This window comes from Chiloscyllium plagiosum, unplaced genomic scaffold (genome assembly GCF_037043375.1).
Source record: "Chiloscyllium plagiosum isolate Xiang-an unplaced genomic scaffold, Cpla_swu_hap1 HiC_scaffold_27, whole genome shotgun sequence".
Lineage (NCBI taxonomy): Eukaryota > Metazoa > Chordata > Chondrichthyes > Orectolobiformes > Hemiscylliidae > Chiloscyllium > Chiloscyllium plagiosum.
Window position 1 is genome coordinate 75771720 of NW_028270165.1, and position 21504 is coordinate 75793223.

At 45.5% G+C, this 21504-nt stretch overlaps 2 protein-coding genes across 2 annotated transcripts in view; one reads left to right on the top strand and one right to left on the bottom strand.

Moving 5' to 3' along the window:
• The window catches only part of LOC122543548 (uncharacterized), a 398874-nt gene that overhangs the window by 110096 nt on the left and 267274 nt on the right, over window positions 1-21504 (bottom strand). The gene's annotated exons all lie outside the window — the stretch shown is intronic.
• Window positions 5825-15140, top strand: LOC148144604 (uncharacterized). Its single transcript, XM_087974929.1, has 2 exons — window positions 5825-6081; window positions 13241-15140. Exon 2 carries the CDS (start codon window positions 13559-13561, stop codon window positions 14246-14248), a length of 690 nt encoding a protein of 229 aa, XP_087831055.1. The 5' UTR covers window positions 5825-6081; window positions 13241-13558; the 3' UTR covers window positions 14249-15140.

Here is a 21504-nt window from a genome sequence, read left to right on the forward strand (position 1 = left end):
TAACACCTGGCTGGGTTCAATACCCAGTACCAAATCTAATGTGGCCTCGCCCCTTGTTGGCCTGTCTATATACTGTATCAGAAAACCCTCCTGCACACAATGGCCAAACACTGACCCATCTAAAGTACTTGAACTATAGTATTCCCAGTCAATATTTGCTAGACAACCAGTACCTGGCCGTAAAATAAAGTGTGAAATCTTACAGAACCAGTCTGAATTGCTAGTGTTTATAGACAGATCGCGGAACAGAGAGAGAGCTGCCTGCCAGGGGAGTCCAGATCTTCAGGACTTGTCGATTGATTTGCAGAAGATGGGTGGTTCTGGGTGCTGTGATCCAGGGCAAGTACAACTGCGGTAAATCCCAGAAGCCCTACGGTGTGGAAGCAGGTCATTCGGCTCATCAGGTCCACACCGACCCCTCAGAGCATGCCATATAAACCCCCCACCCACATCCAGTCATTTCTGCTGGTGAGTGAAACTAGGATGAGGGGACATGGCCTCAAGAGTAGATTTCAGACAGAGATAAGGAGGAGCTGCTTTTTCCAGAGACCAGTGAATCTATATCTGCCCATGGAAGCAGTAGAGGCAGCTTCATTAAATATATTCAAGACACAGTTGAATGGGTGTTTGCATGGTAGGGGAATTAAGGGTAGTCGGGATAATGTGGGTAGGAGGAGCTGAGATGAATAGATCAGCCATGAGCTTAATGAATGGCAGAACAGATTCGATGGGCCAAATGGCCTACTCCTGCCTCTATTACAATGAAACTAAAACCCTGCACTTCCCATTGTCTAACCCACCTAACCTGCACATCCCTGGACACTGGGCAATTTAGCATGGCCAATCCAAATCAAGGCAGGTGAGCAATGCAGTGATGTGGGAAATGAACATCAGAGCATGATAGAAAGGGACAAGGAGAGTAAACGTACCAGCAATCAAAACTGGATTCTAAAAATCAAAAGTTGAAACGGAAGACTGTGTGTCTGAATGTGTGCTGCATTGTAACAAAAGTGAATGAATTGACTGCAACACATTGAAGAGAACAATTATGATCTAAGAATCCTTACAAAGACATGGCTTCAGGATTGGATCCTGAATATCGAGGGGTTACGTGGCATTCAAGTCGAATGGGAAGTTGGGTAAGGGTAGAGGATTGGCACTGCTAATCAAAGCACTGATCACAGGGTAATCTGGTGTCAGCTCAGATTTCAGGTGTGATTTCTCTGTCCTCTGTTGATCTCCCTGTTCCCACAGAGTAAGATGTCGGTCTGTTCTCAGCTCTGCTGGATTTCTGCTGAAGCTTTGACCCCCTTTTACACCTTCCAGAGCAATAAAACATTTAGTCGGTCAGGACCCAACCCACTGTCTTCCAGTCTGTCAGCGATCCAGACACAGAATGTCATTGTGGTGGGGAATAAAACAAGAAAAGTGAAACAAAATTAGAAATAAATACTTGGTTGGTGTTTGTGGTTAGTGTTTTAGGTTAATGTTTATTCATTAGAAAGTAAACCAGAAATAGGGGTCTCCCAGGATTCTTATATGCCCGATGTGAGGAATTCTCTCTCCCTTACATCTAAGTAATAGTACCCAGCTATGATTTATATCAATACAGTATTTACATTAACAGAAATACATCATCTGTTATCAAATAGACATCGAGATATACAGCACTGAAATAGACTTTTCGATCCAACATATCCATGCTGACAAGATATCCTGTGGAAATCTAGTTACATTCGCCAGCATTTAGCCCATATCCGTACAACCCTTCTTGTTCACATACCCATCCAGATGCCTTTTAAATGTAATTGTACCGGCCACTTCCTCTGGCAGCTCATTCCATACACGCACCACCCTCTGTGTGAAACCGTTGCTGCTTAGATCCCTTTTAAATGGTTCCCCTCCCTCACCTAAACCTCTGGTTTTGGACACCCCCACCCTGGAGAAAAGACCTTGTCTATTTACCTTATCCATGCCCCTCATGATTTCATAAAACTATAAGGTCACCCCTCCACCTCTGATGCTCCAGGGAAAACAACTCTTTCATATTCAGCCTCTCCTTATACCACAACCCTCCAACCCTGGTGACATCCTTCTCAATCTCTTCTGCACCCTTTCAAATTTCGCAACATCCTTCCTATCCTCTAGCAGGGAGACCAGTATCAAATGAAATATTTCAAAAGTGGCCTAACGAATGTCCTGTACGGCTGCGGCATGACCTCCCAACTCTTGTACCCAATGCAATCGATGGGACAAAGAGCCTCTTTCTGCACTGCAAGGATTTTATGATTTTGTTCTGTGTCCCAGTCGATTTTAGTCACGATCTCTGGTGTATGGTGTGTCAGGGTGGGATCACTGGTACCAAGATTGCATGCAATGGTCCAAAGGAAGCCTAACTCATTTCCTGTACAGCCACAACATGATCTCCCAACTGACCAATAAAGCAAAGTGTTCCAACCACCTTCACTATTCTGTCTACTTTGCGACTCTACTTTCAAGGAATTATGAACCTGCCATAGAGTCATACAGCATGAAAAAAGACCTTCAGTCCAACCAGTCCATGCCAACCATAATCCCAAGTTAAATTAATCTCTCCAGCCTGCTTCTGACCTGTATCCCTCCAAACTTTCCTATTCCTGTACTTATCCAAATGGCTTTTTTTTTGTAAGTAAATTTATTAGCAAATTTTTTTTAACTTTCCAAACATATAAAATTATTGAAAAATACAATCAATAACAAATATCAATACAATAAAAAGACAAAAACATAAATTGCAATACAATTACTGTCACCCTAGCTATTAACCTACCGTTTAATACAAAACAAACCCTAACACTGTGCAAAGCAACACCAAAAAAAAGAAACAAAAGCAAAAAAAAATGAAAAAAACCACAAAATACAGAACAGCTATGCTCAGCGAAAAGCTCCCAAACAAAGAAACAGGAGCATTGTATATGTACCCGTATTAACTCAGGAGACCCCCTCCAGGGCCCAGGGCTTCCCAAATCTAACCATCCTGGTTAAACAAACGTCCTAGTTAAGACAACTGACCAATCTATCTCCAATAACTCAAGTAGGGCTGCCATGTCTTATAAAAATGATCTGTTGTGTGGTGCTCCATGTTTGTAAAAAAGTCCAAGGGAATGTGCTCCATAATTAATTTCTGCCATCCCAGCAAGCCCGGCGGGTTCTCAGACGCCCAATTCATCAGAATATTCTTCTGTGCAGTGTGCAAGAATATTAAATAGTTTCTTCCCATGCCCGTCTAAAGATGGTAAATTCGGTAGACCTAAGAGGAGAGATATTGGGTCTACTTTGACCTCAGTCCTCAATACCCTCCCTATCTCTCCTGCCTCAGTGCTCCAGTAAACATGGGGCCTGTGCCATGTCCAGAAGCAGTGGGTAAGAGTACCTACACTGATAATACATTTGGGGCACACTGAAGATGCCCCTTTTTTAAACTTCGCCAGACGGTCTGGTACCAGATGAGCCCTGTGCAGAACTTTTAACAGCGTAGCGCAAGTCCTGTTACAGATTGAGATCTTTCAAGTATTCTCCCATATGTTCTCCCATGTTTCAGACGAGATCTCCATTCCTAGCTCTTGTCCCAGACCTCACATAAATGGTTAATATCCTGCCAGGCCCTGCCACCCAGCAGGCGATAGAGGGCACTAACAGAAAGTGTGCTTGTGGAACGTAGCAACAACCTCTCTGTATCGGGCTTATAGGGCTTAGTGAGAAGTGTAGTCTCCTTCTGGATGAAATCCCTAACCTGAAAAAAACGGAAAAGATCTCCAAAGGCATAGCCTCCGATTATGCAAAGTTAATCTTACATCCTGAAATATAGCCCCAAATGAATTGATACATTGTATCAAATGGGATACGGAGGTCATTGGGTTCGATAAAAACAGAAGGACATCATCCGCATAAAGTGTAGTCTTGTGTGCCCTTGATCCCACTTCCGGAGCGGTTATGTGGACGTTCTGACGAATGGCCTCTGCCAGCGGCTCCATCACCAACGTAAACAACAACGGTAAGAGGGGGCATCCTTGCCGACTACCCCAACCAATTGAAAAATTCCCAGACTTCACTCAGTTGGTGATGACTGCGTCCAGAGGGTGGCGATATAAAACCTCCACCCACCGAGCAAAGACTCCACCCAACCCGAACTGTTCTAAGACATAAAAAAGATATGGCCATTCCACCCGGTCAAACGCTTCCTCTGCATCTAAGGAAATCACCAACCTCTGAATCGATCGTTGCTTACAAACTTGGTCCACATTCAGCAACCTTCTAATATTATTAGAGGACCTACGACCCCTTATAAAGCCTGTCTGGTCCTCTTCAGTAACACCCTTTCCAATCTCAGCACATTCCAAATGGCTTTCAACTATACCCTCATCCACCACTTCCTCAGAAAGTTCATTCCACACATGAATCACCCTCTGTGTAAAATTAGTATTTGAACGGCTAGGATGAGGTTGAATTGAAATGGTTCATAAAATAAACAGTTTCTCCCAAACCCCCGACAGCAGCTATGGTAACACCTCCAACTCTGGGTCTTCCCCTCCCCATGTGCTTCAGCTGCAGGGCAGCACAGGCCCACTGCCTGCCCTGCCCCCATTGATCCATTGTGATGTCACAATGCGGAGGTAGCCCTGTCAGTTTCAGAGTGAAACTCCCTCCCTCCCTCTGGGCAACATGGAATCCCTATAGTGTGGAAACAGGCCCTTTTGGCCCAGCAAGTCCACACCGACCCTCCAAAGGATATCCCACTCAGACCCATTCCCCTATTACTCTACCTAGACATCCCTGAACACTATGGGGCAATTTAGCATGGTCAATTCACCTAATTTGCATATCTTTGAATTGTGGGAGGAAACCGGAGCAAACCCACGCAGACATGGGGAGAATGTGCAAACTCCACACAGGCAGTCGCCTGAGGCTGGAATTGAACCCGGGTCCCTGATGCTGTGAGACAGCAGTGCTAACCACTGAGACACCGTGCTATCGTCCATTTGGGAGCAAAGCAATGTCTCCCCTTTCCATTCCTCATCCTGGGAGTGAGAGAGAGGGACAGACACTGTTCACTTGTAGCATCTGGAATGAATCCAGGGAGGGAACACACTCTGCAAAAATGCTCAGATGCTCTCTGCCCCTCTTAAAGGAATTTTCATTATGTATTCCCTCAGTTTGGCAGGAATACAGTTTGCAGCCCAGAAAAGGATTGCCTCTTTGCTCATGTAAAGCAAATAGAGGTAAAGCAGTGTTGCTTCTGCAGCTATAATTGCTTCTGCTAGGTGATGAACGAACTTACACAATTGTATAATTGTTTCACCAAAGAGCTGAAGTTACAAAGAGCTGAGTTAGCTAAAACTTGCATGCAAAAGTTAAGCTTAGGTTGAGCAACAATGGAATACATTATGGACAAGTAGATAAGGAGGAAAAAGAACACTTAGCCATGCCAGCTCAGCGATTTCCCTTACCTAGGCACCAGAATAAGCCAAGTTAGTTGCAAATAAGGGATAAAACAAACAAGAGTGAGGAGCGCCAGGCTTAGAGTAGTGGGAGAAGTAAACAAGGTGGAGCGCAGCTAGACAAGGGCAGAATACAGTAAGGAATAGTGATAGGTTTGACACGTAATATGCTAGGCCAATGAAGTAAATGGGGAAGTACCGAAAGAGACTCAATTAAACTGTATAAATTGTGAAGTAATGTTTGGATCGGGGTGCCTACTTGTTAGACACCCATCTTACGAGAACGTTTCAATAAAATTCGCTGCTTCAGAATTTGACTCGGACTGAAATTTATAGATATGTGAACTTTGTTTCTCATAATTTGGACACTTGTCTGGGGTGTCCATCATCACCAGCAGGGTAGGCACCGTCGACGGCTGGGAAGACGCATCCCATACCTTTTAGAACGGTCCCGTGTTCCTCGGCGGTGGGTTCCCCCTTCTGGTTGACTGATCGAGATCCAATGGGAGTCTATCTGAACCAGGCGAAAGGGTTGTGAAGTAAGAAATTTAAGTAGGCACAGGGAGACATCGAGCCAGGCAACTCCGTGCACGGACCAAGGAAGGTAAATTGACTTTTAAGAACTACCTTGGTGGCTGGGATTGAGCTTCAGTAGTTAAGGGACTAACAAAAGAACTCAATATGGGCTGTGCCGAGGGTAAAGAAAAAGCCTCCAGGGAAAAAGGAAATGGAAATGGAGGTGGGGTCCCTGACAACATACCTCCAGAAAGTCCTTTGGGAAGGATGTTGTGGAATTGCAAAAATAATACTTGTACAAGGGAAAAAGATAGGAAAAAGATGATTAAATATTGTTGCTTTGTATGGACTAAGGAATCCATTCTTCGTCCCGCCATCTTCTGGCCAAAGTACGGGTCGGATGAAGACAGTGTTTGTAAATATTTGAATTTATATGTCAACGGAAAACAGCTTTTCAGTCAGGAGGGATCAGATTATGCTTCGTGTCAGAAGGGCTAGTAGCTGAAGGGCTACTGAGGGTACACTTTGTAACTAAATCATGACCAGACATTCAGAAAAATATTCAAAAGGTGGAGCGAGAAGCCTCTAGAGGTGTTGTTGCGGGAAGTTCAGAAAGTGTTTGTGACATGTGGTGTGTGTGTGTGTGTGTGTGTGTGTGTGTGTGTGTGTGTGTGTGTGTGTGTGTGTGTGTGTGTGTGTGTGTGTGTGAAAAGAGCTGCACAGCCAATAGAAAGTTTAACCCTTTGTGATTTGGTTTGAATGCACATTTGGTTGTTGGTGATTTGTTCCCTGGAGCTTGAGATCTGGGACTGTTTTGAATCTGATTTCTATTACGGAAATTTAACATGATTTCTTTTAAGGTTTAGGATTTTACAGTGATTATGAAATAAAATGTTAACTCCTGTTCTTTTTACAAGACATGACTGCCTTACTATCAGTTTCTAACTAATCTCTTTTATCCTTACATAAAAGCCAACCTTATTCGATGGAGGAAAACAACATTATAACTTTTTTTTTGTGTTTCAGACTCATTTGTTTCCACTTAATTTTAAGACTGATGTGTTACATTGGTGATTATGACGTGCCAGCCGTAGCTTTATTCAGAAAGTCCCCTCCCTCAATGACAGTTGAAGTTTCAGTTCAACATTAGATTGTAATAAATCATTTAAAAAAATTCTATGGTTAATATCTGTGACCTTGGATTCGGCCATTATTCATGCATTAGAAGTTTTTTTTTAACTTGAATAGACAAATCCCTTTAAGGTTATTTCACGACCTTTAGCATTGTATTTGAGCAATGACTGGTCAGGACTACTTAAGAAAACTAATTTTGGATTTGAATTAAGGGACTAAAACCGGGTAATTATAGTGGCTTGGTACCACTCCACTCAGTGCTCTCGTCAAAATTCAAGCTGAATTCTATCCATATTATTAGGTGTTCCTAACAATGAGAAAGGTCTACTGCCTGACTTAAGCAGGCACTGCTGTCACCCAGCATTCCAACCTTTGGAAAATAGGGACAGCCAAACATATTGAGGAATAGGATGATATATCAATCATTATTTCATTTGTAGACACGTGAATGAGACAAATCACCTATTTACTTATTCTCCTCTTGCAATTTTTGATTAGCTGAAAATTCAAATCCTAAAATTAGCTTTCAGATTATGACAAGTAAGATTCCAAAATGTATAGTTAGGAATAGGCTTAAAGTTAGACAAGCATAAATTGATAAATTGGTTAAATTAGGTTAAAATGAAAATAGGGGCAAGGAGATCAACTACAGAAGGGAAGAGAATGATGCAATAAGAAGGATAAAGCAGCAGAGTGTAGTTTTTAAAATGTTTTAGTTACTTGTTGGGTTTCCACCCTGAATTACAGATAATGATTATTTTATTTATTATTATAAATATTTATTATTAATTAGATATATTATTCTTTATATTATTAATATTTATAATAAATCAATTGTATTAGCCTGAATCAATATTAATTGACAGGATTCCATCACACATTCTCAGTGACCTGTCATATTGACTCATAGCTAATTTAAAACATGACAGCATTAATTTATTGTGAATTAAAGAATGGAAAGCTACATCACTGGCCAGAGTGTGTACAGGCAGTGGCAGAAACAGCCTTATTGGTAGAGGAAAGTCAGAAACTTGCTTTTGGGGGAGCCTTAATAGTCAGCACCCCACACCAGGTACGGACCATACTAAATCAGAAAGCAGGACGGTGGCTTATGGACTCTAGGATCTTGAAATATGAGGCAATCTTAATAGAGCAGAATGACCTTGCATTAGTCACAGACAGTTGCTTAAATCCAGGTGCATTTCTGTGGTGGGGAGAGGGGGTGGCCCTTGGCAATCCAGAACATGACTGCCTTGATATTATTGAATATCAGACCAAAGTGCGGATGGACCTAAGGGACGTCCCGTTGCATGTGGGAGCTCGGTTGTTTATCGACGGGTCCTCCCGGGTGATTGAGGGTAAAAGGCACAATGGATATGCTGTAGTAGACGGGATAGAGGGAAGCGTTATTGAGGCTGAAAGACTGCCTAACGGCTGGTCAGCCCAAACTTGTGAACTCTATGCCCTCGAAAGAGCTCTCAGAGCCTTAGAAGACAAGGAAGGAACGGTGTACACAGACTCCAAATATGTGTTTGGAGTAGTACACACCTTCAGAAAAATTTGGCAAGAAAGAGGACTGATAAATAGCAGAGGAAAAGAACTAGCACATGAGGAATTGATAAAACAATTGCCGGAATCTCTGTTACTCCTGAGAGAAATAGCGGTAGTTCATATAAACGGACGTCAGGAGGGGAATGAATCGGAAGTGAGAGGAAATAGACTGGCCGATGAGGTAGCTAAAGAAGCAGCCCTGAATCCACAGGGAGCAGCGATATACTCCCTAATACCTGCAATTCCAGATCTTCAGGCTGCTCCATTGTTTACTGCAAAGGAGGAAAAGGAACTTAAAGATTTAGGAGCTGCAAAGACAGCGGATAGGCGCTGGATGTTACCCGATGGGGGGGACATGTTGAATAAAATGATGATGCGAGAAATTATGGCTGTCTTACATCAGGGGAGTCACTGGGGAGTGCAAGCAATGTGTGATTTAGTCTTAAGGAAATATGGATGCAAAGGGAACATGCAAAAAAGTAAACAAGGAGGTGTTAAGGAAACAAGTCCCAGGAGGGAGAGAACCTGGGCTAAGACCATTTCAGAGCATCCAGGTAGATTATACCGAATTACCCCGAGTGGGAAGACTGAGGTATATGCCGGTAATGGTTGATCACCGATCTGGATGGGTGGAGGCGTATCCTTTAGCCACTGACACATCAAGTGGGGTGTCCAAGATAATACTTGAACACATAATCCCCAGATACGGGATAGTAGAGTGTATAGTTTTGGATCAGGGAACTCATTTTACTTCCAGTGTACTCCAGGGAGTGATGAAGGGGTTAGGAATGTCCTGGAAGTTCTACACCCCTTGGCACCCACCTTCATCAGGAAAGGTTGAGAGAATGAACCAGACACTCAAGAAGCAGTTATCTAGATTAGTAATAGAAACCAGACTCCCTTGGACTAAGTGTTTACCTACAGCCCTTTTGCGAGTGCGTACGGCCCCAAGGAAAGATATGGGGCTGTCCCCTTATGAGATATTGTTTGGCCTTCCCTATCTGGGAACGAAAGGGCTGACCCTGGAGACTAAAGATCTGTTCTTAAAGAAGTATATACTGGGCTTGTCCTCCTCCTTATCTTTCCTCAGGAAGCAGAGTTTGTTGGCACAGACTCCACCCCTTGAATTCACTGTCCATCCGATCCAACCGGGGGATTGGGTCCTAGTCAAATCATGGACTTGAGACCAAATTGAAACCAGACTGGGAGGGGCCGTACCAGGCACTCCTAACTACTGAAACAGCAGAGAAAGGCTGGACTCACTACACTCCGATTAAAGGGCCATTGGAATCTCCGGTTGAGAGAGAAGTCTGGACAACCGAATCGACAAAAGAACCACTTAAACTTAAGTTAAAAAGACTTTAAATAACTGATTATACAGTGGCGGCGCGAGCGCGGGATAGCTTTTGTAGTATTGTATGCTAAGTCTCTCGGTGCTTCAGTACCACTGTAGAATGGGGGGAATGTTCAGGTACACTATATTTGCTCTTCTAGCCCTAGGATTCTGTCAGGCCTGATGTGGTCGTCTTACTTAGTGATAACGGTTCCAGAGAGTACAAGTCCACAAGTCATAGAAACAGATGCCTGCAGCCTAATGGATTGCGGAGATGTAAGAAGTCAGAGGCAATACAGTAACTCAGAAATACATCTTAAGTTCTACGAAAAAGGCCCAGAAGGGGGGCACAGGGTGGGGTTGACGGGAAGAAAGTGTCTTGGAGAGAGGAGTGTAAGGGGATATCTTTGGGATGGAAGATGTAAAGGATGGCGGAAGCAGGAAGACCGTGAAGGTGATCTCTTGATTAATCCACTTGTTACAGTAACCAGGGCCCCTTCCAGCCAGCTCTTGACTGTCCCAATAAAAAGTGTAACCCGATATATTTAACAATAAAGAAAACCTCATGGTATGAAGTGGTTTTGGGGGGAGAAACCTATCAGGTCCAATTAAACAAAATATTAGGAATAGAGATGAAAGCAGATGGGAAGGATTTCCTGTTTTAAAGTACAGGTGAAAGACAGAACCCGAGTAGGGGAAAGGAATAGTAGAGCCCCTTACTCTGACCCTAAGGTGATGAAAATTGTAGAGGTAAAGGACTTAAAGTAGACCATTGAAGTAGAAACAGGATATGGGGATACAAATGCCTGGGTTGAATGGGTAAAGTACACGGTGAAAAGTGTGAATAAAAGCAATTGTTATGCATGTGCCTCTGGGAGACCGATGGCCCAAGTAGTCCCCTTTCCACTCGGATGGAAGCAAGACAGGAGGGGCATGACATGCATGATAGCCCTGTATCAGGATGAGACTGCATGGAGTAATATAGATTGTATGCCCCTTCTATTAAAGTTCCCTCCTTTAAAGAAGGAAGATTTAAAGACGCCCCCCCATGTTTTCTGCCATGGTCGGAAATCACACATCATTTGTAAACAGGCGAGGAACAAATTGGTTCAGATATTTGGGGAAGCTGAAACCATGTACCGAAATTGAGTACGTGACAGAAACGGACAAGGGAGGGAACTACTCAGCATTAAGGATTCCCCGAGCGGATCTGTGGTGGTACTGCGGAGGGAAAATATTGAGACCCACCCTACCTCCAGATTGGAGGGGCATGTGTGCAATTGTGCAATTGGCAATCCCATTCACCCTGGCATTTGAAAAGAAAGAGATAGTAAAGGAAGGGGGACAGAGTAAGAATCACTATTGGATACTTCGTTTGATGATCAGGTATATCTAGGCTCTATAGGAGTCCCAAGAGGGGTACCCGATGAGTTCAAGGCTCGTAACCAGATCACGGCAGGTTTTGAATCGGTCCTCTTCTGGTGGGTAACAGTCAACAAAAATGTGGACTGGATAAATTATATTTTCTATAATCAGCAAAGGTTCATCAATTACACTAGAGACGCAATTAAAGGTATAGCTGAACAACTTGACGCAACCAGCAGAATGGCCTGGGAGAATAGAATAGGGCCCTGGATATGATCCTCGCAGAAAAAGGGTGTGTGTGTGTGTAATGTTAGGAGGGAGCTGCTGTACCTTTATTCCAAATAACACAGCCCCAGGTGGGTCTATTACTCGGGCCCTGCAAGGCCTAACAACCCTGGTGGAAGAACTAGCCGAAAACTCAGGAGTCAACACATCATTCACCGGGTGGCTAGAATTGTGGTTTGGGAAGTGGAAGGGTGTGGTGGTTTTAGCCCTTACCTCTTTGATCGTGGTGGTAGGAGTACTAATCGCAATAGGATGTCGTATCATACCTTGCACACAGGGGCTAATCCAAAGGTTGATTCAAACAGCTTTGGCCTCACAAATGCGCCTAAAGAGCAATTGGGGAGAAGGGCTCTACCTGTTAAACATGGAGGGAATAAGTGACCTTGGGGACCAAAATAAATGAAATCTCGGGATGATGCTCGCCAACTTGGAGGCGACATATAAGAAAAATGCAGAAGACAACAAATGTTAATTTTAAAAAAGGGGAAAATTGTGAAATATAGGTAAAGCAGTGTTGCTTCTGCTAGGTGATGAACTAACCTATAATTTTTTCAGCAAAGAGCTGAAGTTACAAAGAGCTGAGTTAGCTAAAACTTGCATGCAAAAGTTAAGATTAGAATGAGCAACAATGGAATATGTTCTGGACAAGTAGATAAGGAGGAAAAAGAACACTGAGCCATGCCAGCTAAGCAGATAGCCCTCACGTAGGCACCAGAACGAGCCAAGGTTGTTGCAAATAAGGGATAAAACAAACAAGAGTGAGGAGCGCCATGCTTAGAGTAGTGGGAGAAGTAAACAAGGTGGAGCACAGCTTGGCAGGGCAGAATACAGTAAGGAATAGTGATAGGTTTGACACGTAATATGCTAGGCCAATGAAGTAAATGGGGAAGTACTGAAAGAGACTCAATTAAACTGTATAAATTGTGAAGTAATTTTTGGATCGGGATGCCTACTTGTTAGACATCCATCTTGCAAGAACATTTCAATAAAATTCGCTGCTTCAGAATTTGACTCGGACTGAAATTTATTGATACATGAGCTTTGTTTCTCACAGTCATGTTCACAATTAAAATGGTAGTTTCTCATGGAACTGAGCAGCATCTAAAGGATTGGCACATTGATGCAAAATGTAGACGCATGTTGCTTCATATGGTGTATATCTGATATTGTAGGCTGTTGTAAAAGCTTCTTTGCGATTATTCTTCACCTTCTAATGTAGTAATGGAGTTGCATCTGGTGTGTCTTGTCATCTTTTTTATTTAATACTACAGCAGGAAGTCATTCAGCAACTTTACTGGCTTTCTTTTCTCAAGCAGCCCTGACATTTCATTATCATGTCCCTGATTCAGCTCCATTTGCAGCACCTTTGACGGCAGCTTATTCCAGATCATTGTCACCTAAATGAAGTTTTCCTTCATACACACTTAAGGATATCTGGCTACATGAGGGATTTCAGGTTTCTGTGTCCTGGATAGTAAGAGATCAGCAGGCATCTGGCAATCTATAGCAATTGCCACCTATGTTATGTTTATTTTATTGTACTGACAGTGATTACTTACGTTGTGAAGTTTTTTTGCAGGCAGACATGTGGAAAGAAATCTGAAAGCAATTGCTACATTGACTTTTGATGGACCCACTTGATTCATTGGAATTTGAATATCAGCAGCCATTCAAATCGAGAAGAAATGTCTATTTGAGAGATTTTGGATGCTGGTGCGGCAGGAAGAATACTGAGACACCCGAGTGAGGGAGATTCAGTGCGCTGACTGTGAAAAGTGCTTCAAACCATTTACTCAGCTTGGGGGAATCAAAATCTCACCCCTCACGGTGGGCAGAGACCGTGTATCCATTTTGTTTGTAATTTCAAACCCAGAGTGACACAAGGAAAGTTCTCCCCATGGGGAAACCGTGGAAATGTGGGGAATGTGGGAAAGGATTCCCTTCCCCCTCGGTGCTGGAAATGCACAGACGCGTTCACACCGGGGAGAGGCCATTCACCTGCTGTGTGTGTGGGAAGGGATTCAGTGATGTGAGCAACCTGCGGAAACACGAGCGGGTCCACACGGGAGAGAAGCCCTACACATGCTTGGTGTGTGGGAAGGGGTTCGCTCAGTCAGCTGCCCTGCTGATCCACAAGCGGGTCCACACAGGGGAGAGGCCGTTCTCCTGCCCTGAGTGTGGGATGACCTTTCGTCATGTGAGCAACATGCAGAAGCACGAGCGTGTCCACACGGGGGAACGGCCCTACAGGTGCCCCGACTGCGGGAAGGGGTTTGCTTGCTCGGCTAACCTGCTGATCCACCAGCGGGTCCACACGGGGGAGAGGCCGTACACCTGCTCAGAGAGCGGGAAGGGATTCATCGATTCTTCAAGCCTGCAGACCCACCAGCGGGTCCACACGGGGGAGAAACTGTTCACCTGCCCTGATTGCGGGAGGGACTTCAGTCACGCGGGCAACTTACGGAAGCACCAGTGGGTCCACACCGGGGAGAGGCCATTCACTTGCTCCGAGTGCGGGAAGGGATTTACCTGCTCCTCCCACCTGCGGAGGCACCAGCGAGTTTACGTGCCATCACAGGGGGATTGAAGGAGTGACAGCCGTGTGCCATTATCGACTGGACTACCAACCCAGTTCTGGGGACACCCCGGTTCCAATCCCGGCATGACTGATGGCGGAATTGGAATTCGGACAGAATCCTGGAGTACGGAATCTAACGATGAAACCATATTCTGGGAAAAAGAAACTCCATCTGATTCACTCTTGTCCTTTTTTTTGGGAAGGCAACTGTTGTTGCGGGAAAGGATTCACTCAGTTGTCCCAGTTGCATCTTTTACCTGGTCTGGCCTACACATGACTCCTGACCCACAGCAATGTGGTTGAGTCTTGACCAACGCTAGTATTGTTAGAAACTGTAAATTTTTCAGGAGTGCAGGTACTGCACCGTTTCATCGGCATTGTAAAGTTTACTGGCAGCACAGGGAGGTGTGGGCTGTGTTCACTAGAAACAATCGTGGAGGAGTCGGTTTTGGACTGGGTTGGACAAAGTTAAAAATCACACAACACCAGGTTATGGTCCCACAAGTTTATTTGAAGGCACTAGCTTTCAGAGCGCTGCTCCTTCATTGGATAGCCGTGGAGCAGAAGCATAAGACACAGAATTTACAGCTAAAAATCACAGTGTCATGCAACTGAAACGATATATTGAACAAACCTGGATTGCTGTCAAGACTTTCATCTTTTAGAATGGGCTGCATGTTTCGGTTCATTAATATGTCAATCTCAGAGATTCTTTTAAGTTACATTCTCGCCATAACTTTTTAGATTCCCTAGGCAGCACGGTGGCATAATGGTTAGCCCTGCTGCCTCACAGTACCAGGGTCCCAGGTTTGATTCCAGCCTCGGGTGACTGTCTGTGTGGAGTTTGCACATTCTCCCAGTGTCTACGTGGGTTTCTTCCAGATGCTCCAGTTTCCTCCCACAGTCCAAAGATGTGCAGGTCAGGTAAATTGGCCGTGCTAAATTGCCCATAGCATTAGTCAGAGGGAAGTGGGTCTGGGTGGGTTACTCTTTGGAGGATTGGTTGGGCCAGAGGGCCTGTTTCCACACTGTAGGGAATCTGATCTAATCTAATCTTAACAAAAAAAAGCCAGAGACCTGGGTTCAATTCCCGCCTTAGGTGACTGACTGTGTGGAGTTTGCACATTCTCCCTGCGTCTGCGTGGGTTTCCTCCGGGTGCTCCGGTTTCCTCCCACAGTCCAAAACTGTGCAGGTCAGGTGAATTGGCCATGCTAAGTTGCCCGTAGTGTTAGGTGAAGGGGTAAATGTAGGGGAATGGGTGTGGGTGGGTTGCGCTTCGACGGGTCGATATGGACATGTTGGGCCGAAGGGCCTGTTTCCACACAGTAAAAAAAAATCACTTAATGTTTTATAAAAAACGTGACATCTCAGCTCAGACAATGCATGAAAGGTGTGAGGTTAAAGTCTGTCTGTATCCTAATTTTGAGACAAACTGGTTCTATTTCCAAGGTAGGAATTTATAAAATACTACATGGATTGACTACCTGCATTGACTGCCTGCAGATTGTGCGCTGTTTGAGCAAAATACATCTGCAAATTCACCCCATTGACTTATATATGTGTGTGTGTGTGTGTGTGTGTGTGTGTGAGTGCGAGTAAAAGAGTGTGTTTGCATGTGTGCATGCTTGGTAAAGTGTGTGTGTGATGGTTTATAAGCTTGTGAGAGGGTATGTACATGGGTGAGAGTGTATAGTGTACTGTATTTGGGTCATTTGTAGTGCGACATCAACCCAAGTCCCGGTTGAGGCCATCCTCATGGGTACCCAACTTGGCTATCAGCCTCTGCTCGACCACTAGAAACAATTAAGCAGTTGCACAACACACAGTGGAGAGGGCAGGGTGGGGCTTGTCTTTTGATTTGCAGAAGGTGGGAGGCATTAGTGTCTGTCTGGTGCCAGGATTCGGGAGCAGATGTGCTCCGGGCTGGAGAAGTCCTTTATATTTATAAAATGATTTGGATATGAACATAGAAGGTACAGTTTGCAGATGACACCAAAATTAGAAGTATAGTGGACAGCGAAGAAGGTTACCTCAGATTACAACGGAGTTTTAATTAGATGAGTCATTGGGCTGAGGTGTGGCAGATGGAGTTTCATTTAGATAAATGCAAGGTGCATCTTAGCAGGACTTGTACACTTAATGGTAAGGTACTTAATGGAGTGTTGCTGAACAAAGAGACCTTGGAATGCAGATTCATAGCTCCTTGAAAATAGAGTCGCAGGTAGATAGGACAGTGAAGGAGGTGTTTGGTATGCTTTCCTTTATTGGTCACAGCATTGAGTATAGGAGTTGGGAGATCATGTTGCGGCAGTACAGGATGTTGGTTAGGCCACTTTTGGAGTATTGTGTGCAATTCTGGTCTCCCTCGTATTGGAAGGATGTTGTGAAACTTGAAAGGGTTCAGAAAAAATTTACAAGGATGTTGCCAGGGTTGGAGGATTTGAGATATCAGGAGAGGCTGAAAAGTCTGGGGCTGTTTTCCTTGGAGCATCGAAGGCTGAGGGGTGACCTCATACAGGTTTATAAAATCATGAGGGGCATGGATAGGATGAATAGACAAAGTCTTTTCCCTGGGGTGGGGGAGTCCAGAACTAGAGGGGATAGGTTTAGGGTGAGAGGGGAAAGATATAAAAGGGACCTAAGGGGCAACGTTTTCATGCAGAGGGTGGTACAGGTATGGAATGAGCTGCCAGAGGAAGTGATGGAGGCTGGTACAAATACAACATTTTAAAATGCATCTAGATGGGTACATGAATAGGAAGGGTCTATCTCTAATTCTTTGTCTCTCTGATTCTCTCTCTCGCTCTCTCATTCTCTGTCCCACCCAGTCTTTCTCTTCCCCTCACCCTTGATCCCCACGTCCATTTTCTCTCTCTCTCTCTCTCCCCACCCTCTGCCTCCCTGTCCATTCTCTCTCCCTTCTCCTCTCAACCCCATCCCCATCCTTTCTCGTGCCTCAAGCCCTCTTTAATCACTGTATCAAGCCCTTCTAAGAGACAGAGAATGAATGGAGGTTCCTCTGCATGGGAGGTGGGGGTGCATGAGAAATGGCTGATCTTTAAAATTGAGAATAGCTAAAATGATAATAATCAGAAACATCACTAAAGTCTGAAAGCATGTTCAATTTTCTACAAAAAAAGCTGCAGACATCTTTCTGGAACTTGCATTGAAATATGCACAGTTGAGGACAGGCCATAAGGGGCCTATTCTTAGTCTTGTAAAATTGGTTTTGACTATGTAGAAATAGAACCATCGAGTTACAGAGCATGGAAACAACTCTTTGGTCCGTGCTTGTGATAGCGTGGCCGAGCGGTCTAAGGCGCTATATTTAAAGGGTGGTATGGTGGCTCAGTGGTTAGCACTGCTGCCTCACAGCACCAGGGTCCCAGGTTTGATTCCAGCCTCAGGCGACTGCCTGTGTGGAGTTTGCACATTCTCCCCATGTCTGCGTGGGTTTCCTCTGGGTGCTCCGGTTTCCTCCCACAGGTCCAAAGATGTGCAGGTTAGGGTGAATTGGCCATGCTAAATTGCCCGTAGTGTTCGGTGCATTAGCCAGAGGGAAATGGGACTGGGTGGGTTATTCTTCGGAGGGTTGGTGTGGACTTGTTGGGCCGAAGGGCCTGTTTCCACACTGTAGGGAATCTAATTTAATATCCTAAGTTAATCTAGTCCCATTTGCTACCACTTTGCCGATGTCCCTCTAAATCTTCCTATTCACATACCTGTGAGAAACGAACCCCACTTAATCAATAATTTTCAGTCCGATTCAAAGAGTTCCGAAGCAGCATATTTATTCGAACATCTTTAAAGATGGGTGGCTCTACGAGGAGAGACACACCCGTCAGTAAAATACAGAGCTTTTTATACTTTTCTGGGGGTCTCTTGACACCCCTAAACTGAGCAATAAACCTATCATAAGTGTCTATTTCATTCTATCCCCTTATTTGATTATTACTTGCACCCATTATTCCTTCATTTGGTAATTCCCTGCACCCAAGCCTAAGCCTATCATACTTATTAATTACCTCACTTGTTTTTCTTTAAATCTGCCTTATTTGGCTGTCCTTGTTCATTACAGCCTTCCTATTACTTTGTCCAGTTCCTCTTATCTAACCGTCTGACTTCTGAGATCATCCTTTAGATTAGATTAGATTAGATTACTTACAGTGTGGAAACAGGCCCTTCAGCCCAACAAGTCCACACCGCCCCGCCGAAGCGCAACCCACCCATACCCCTACATTTACCCCTTATCTAACGTTACGGGCAATTTTTAGCATGGCCAATTCACCTGACCTGCACATCTTTGGACTGTGGGAGGAAACCGGAGCACCCGGAGGAAACCCACGCAGACACGGGGAGAACGTGCAAACTCCACACAGTCTGTCGCCAGAGGCGGGAATTGAACCCGGGTCTCTGGCGCTGCGAGGCAGCAGTGCTAACCACTGTGCCACCGTGCCGCCCACTTTACTATCTTGATAGTCCAAAAAGCGGACCTACAAATTATGAGCTTATTGCAAAATGCCCCTCCTGCTTCTTTTTTTCTTTTGTGGTCAGCTACAACACTCAAAAGTAATTTCTTAGCTTAAAACTATTTCTAAAAAGACTCTCTATATTCGTTAAAGTCAACATACACCTGACAAGCTGAAATGTTTCTCTCTCATACCCATCCAGGTGTCTTTTAAAACTTGTAATTGTACCAGCTTCCACTATTTTCTCTGGCAGCTCATTCAATACACACTGCTGAAAATGTGTTGCTGGAACAGTGCAGCAGGTCAGGCAGCATCCAGGGAACAGGAGAATCGACGTTTCGGGCATAAGTCCTTCTTCAGGAGGGTGGGGATGGGGAGAAAGTAGCATAGAGTCCCCACCCCCACCCTCCTCTAGCTTATCCCTCCACGCTTCAGGCTCACTGCCTTTATTCCTGAAGAAGGGCTTATGCCCGAAACGTCGATTCTCCTTTTCCCTGGATGCTGCCTGACCTGCTGCGCTGTTCCAGCAACACATTTTCAGCTCTGATCTCCAGCATCTGCAGACCTCACTTTCTCCCCATTCAATACACACACCAGTCCAGGCAGCATCCAAGGAGCTTCGAAATCGATGTTTCGGGCAAAAGCCCTTCATCAGGAATAAAGGCAGTGAGCCTGAAGCGTGGAGAGATAAGCTAGAGAAGGGTGGGGGTGGGGACTCTATACTACTTTCTCCCCACCCCCATCCTCCTCTAGCTTATCTCTCAGCCTGGACTGCTGTGCTCTTTCAGCACCACTAATCCAGAATCTGGTTTCCAGCATCTGCAGTCATTGTTTTTACCAATACACACACCAACCTATACGTGAAAACGTTGCCCCGTACGTCCCGTTTATATCTGTCCTCTGGTTCTGGACTCCTCCATCCCAGGGAAAAGACCTTATCTGTTTATCTTATTCATGCCCCTTATGATTTTATAAACCTCCATAAGGTTTATAAAATCTGTTTACCCTGTTTACGCTCCAGGGTAAACAGCCCCAGCCTGTTCAGCCTCTCCCTGTAGCTCAAACCCTCCAACCCTGACAACCTCCTTGTAAATAATTTCTAAACCCTTTTAAGTTTCACAACATCCTTCCTGATTAGTCAGTAATAGGCTGTGAACAATCTATATTGTTCAGGTGCTAAGACAGGGCTTTTCTGGAGGTGAATTAACTTTCACACTTTTTTTTCTAATCCTTAGGACCCTTTTAAATCTTTCCTCTCTCTCCCTAACCCTGTGCCCTCTAGTTTGGGATTCCCCCTAACCCTGTGCCCTCTAGTTTGGGATTCCCCCTAACCCTGTGCCCTCTAGTTTGGGATTCCCCCTAACCCTGTGCCCTCTAGTTTGGGACTCCCCCCTAACCCTGTGCCCTCTAGTTTGGGACTCCCCCCTAACCCTGTGCCCTCTAGTTTGGGACTCCCCCCTAACCCTGTGCCCTCTAGTTTGGGACTCCCCCTAACCCTGTGCCCTCTAGTTTGGGATTCCCCCTAACCCTGTGCCCTCTAGTTTGGGATTCCCCCTAACCCTGTGCCCTCTAGTTTGGGACTCCCCCCTAACCCTGTGCCCTCTAGTTTGGGACTCCCCCTAACCCTGTGCCCTCTAGTTTGGGATTCCCCCTAACCCTGTGCCCTCTAGTTTGGGATTCCCCCTAACCCTGTGCCCTCTAGTTTGGGACTCCCCCCTAACCCTGTGCCCTCTAGTTTGGGACTCCCCCTAACCCTGTGCCCTCTAGTTTGGGATTCCCCCTAACCCTGTGCCCTCTAGTTTGGGATTCCCCCTAACCCTGTGCCCTCTAGTTTGGGATTCCCCCTAAACCTGTGCCCTCTAGTTTGGGATTCCCCCCTAACCCTGTGCCCTCTAGTTTGGGATTCCCCCTAACCCTGTGCCCTCTAGTTTGGGATTCCCCCTAACCCTGTGCCCTCTAGTTTGGGACTCTCCCTAACCCTGTGCCCTCTAGTTTGGGATTCCCCCTAACCCTGTGCCCTCTAGTTTGGGATTCCCCCTAACCCTGTGCCCTCTAGTTTGGGATTCCCCCTAACCCTGTGCCCTCTAGTTTGGGACTCCCCCCTAACCCTGTGCCCTCTAGTTTGGGACTCCCCCTAACCCTGTGCCCTCTAGTTTGGGATTCCCCCTAACCCTGTGCCCTCTAGTTTGGGATTCCCCCTAAACCTGTGCCCTCTAGTTTGGGATTCCCCCTAACCCTGTGCCCTCTAGTTTGGGATTTCCCCCTAACCCTGTGCCCTCTAGTTTGGGATTCCCCTTCCCCCTGAGGAAGAGACAGGCAAAAGGAGTGAGATGTACAGTCACAGGGACAGAAACAATTGTGGCTCCCGCCTTTTTTATCCCAGATTGGCAATTGGACACAAAACCTGTCAGTCACACCCAGCGCCGGCTGCCATTGGTCAGGTGGAGTAAGATGCGCTCTGATTGGAGAGGGCGCGGATGACGCGCGTCACAGAAGGCGGAGACGGAATGAAGAAGAAAAACAAAGATGGCGGCGCGAGGTGGACGGAGGTGACAGGTCGGAGCGGAGGCTGAAGCCCTCTCCACCAATCCCAAAACCTGCGGTCAGTGCGGACTAATCGGAGAGCGACATTCGGCGGGGTGGGGGTGGGACAAATGGTGACCGCAAAGCCGGCCGCCATTGGTCAGCTGGAGTAAGGTGTTGTCTGATTGGATGGGGGCGCGGATGACGCGCGTCACTGAAGGAGGAGACGGAAAGAAGAAGAAAAACAAAGATGGCGGCGCGAGGCTGCGGTT

What these genes read in the sequence shown, in the direction of transcription:
- LOC148144604 (XM_087974929.1), top strand. Translation starts at nt 13,559, where the DNA reads ATGGGGAAACCGTGGAAATGTGGGGAATGTGGGAAAGGATTCCCTTCC.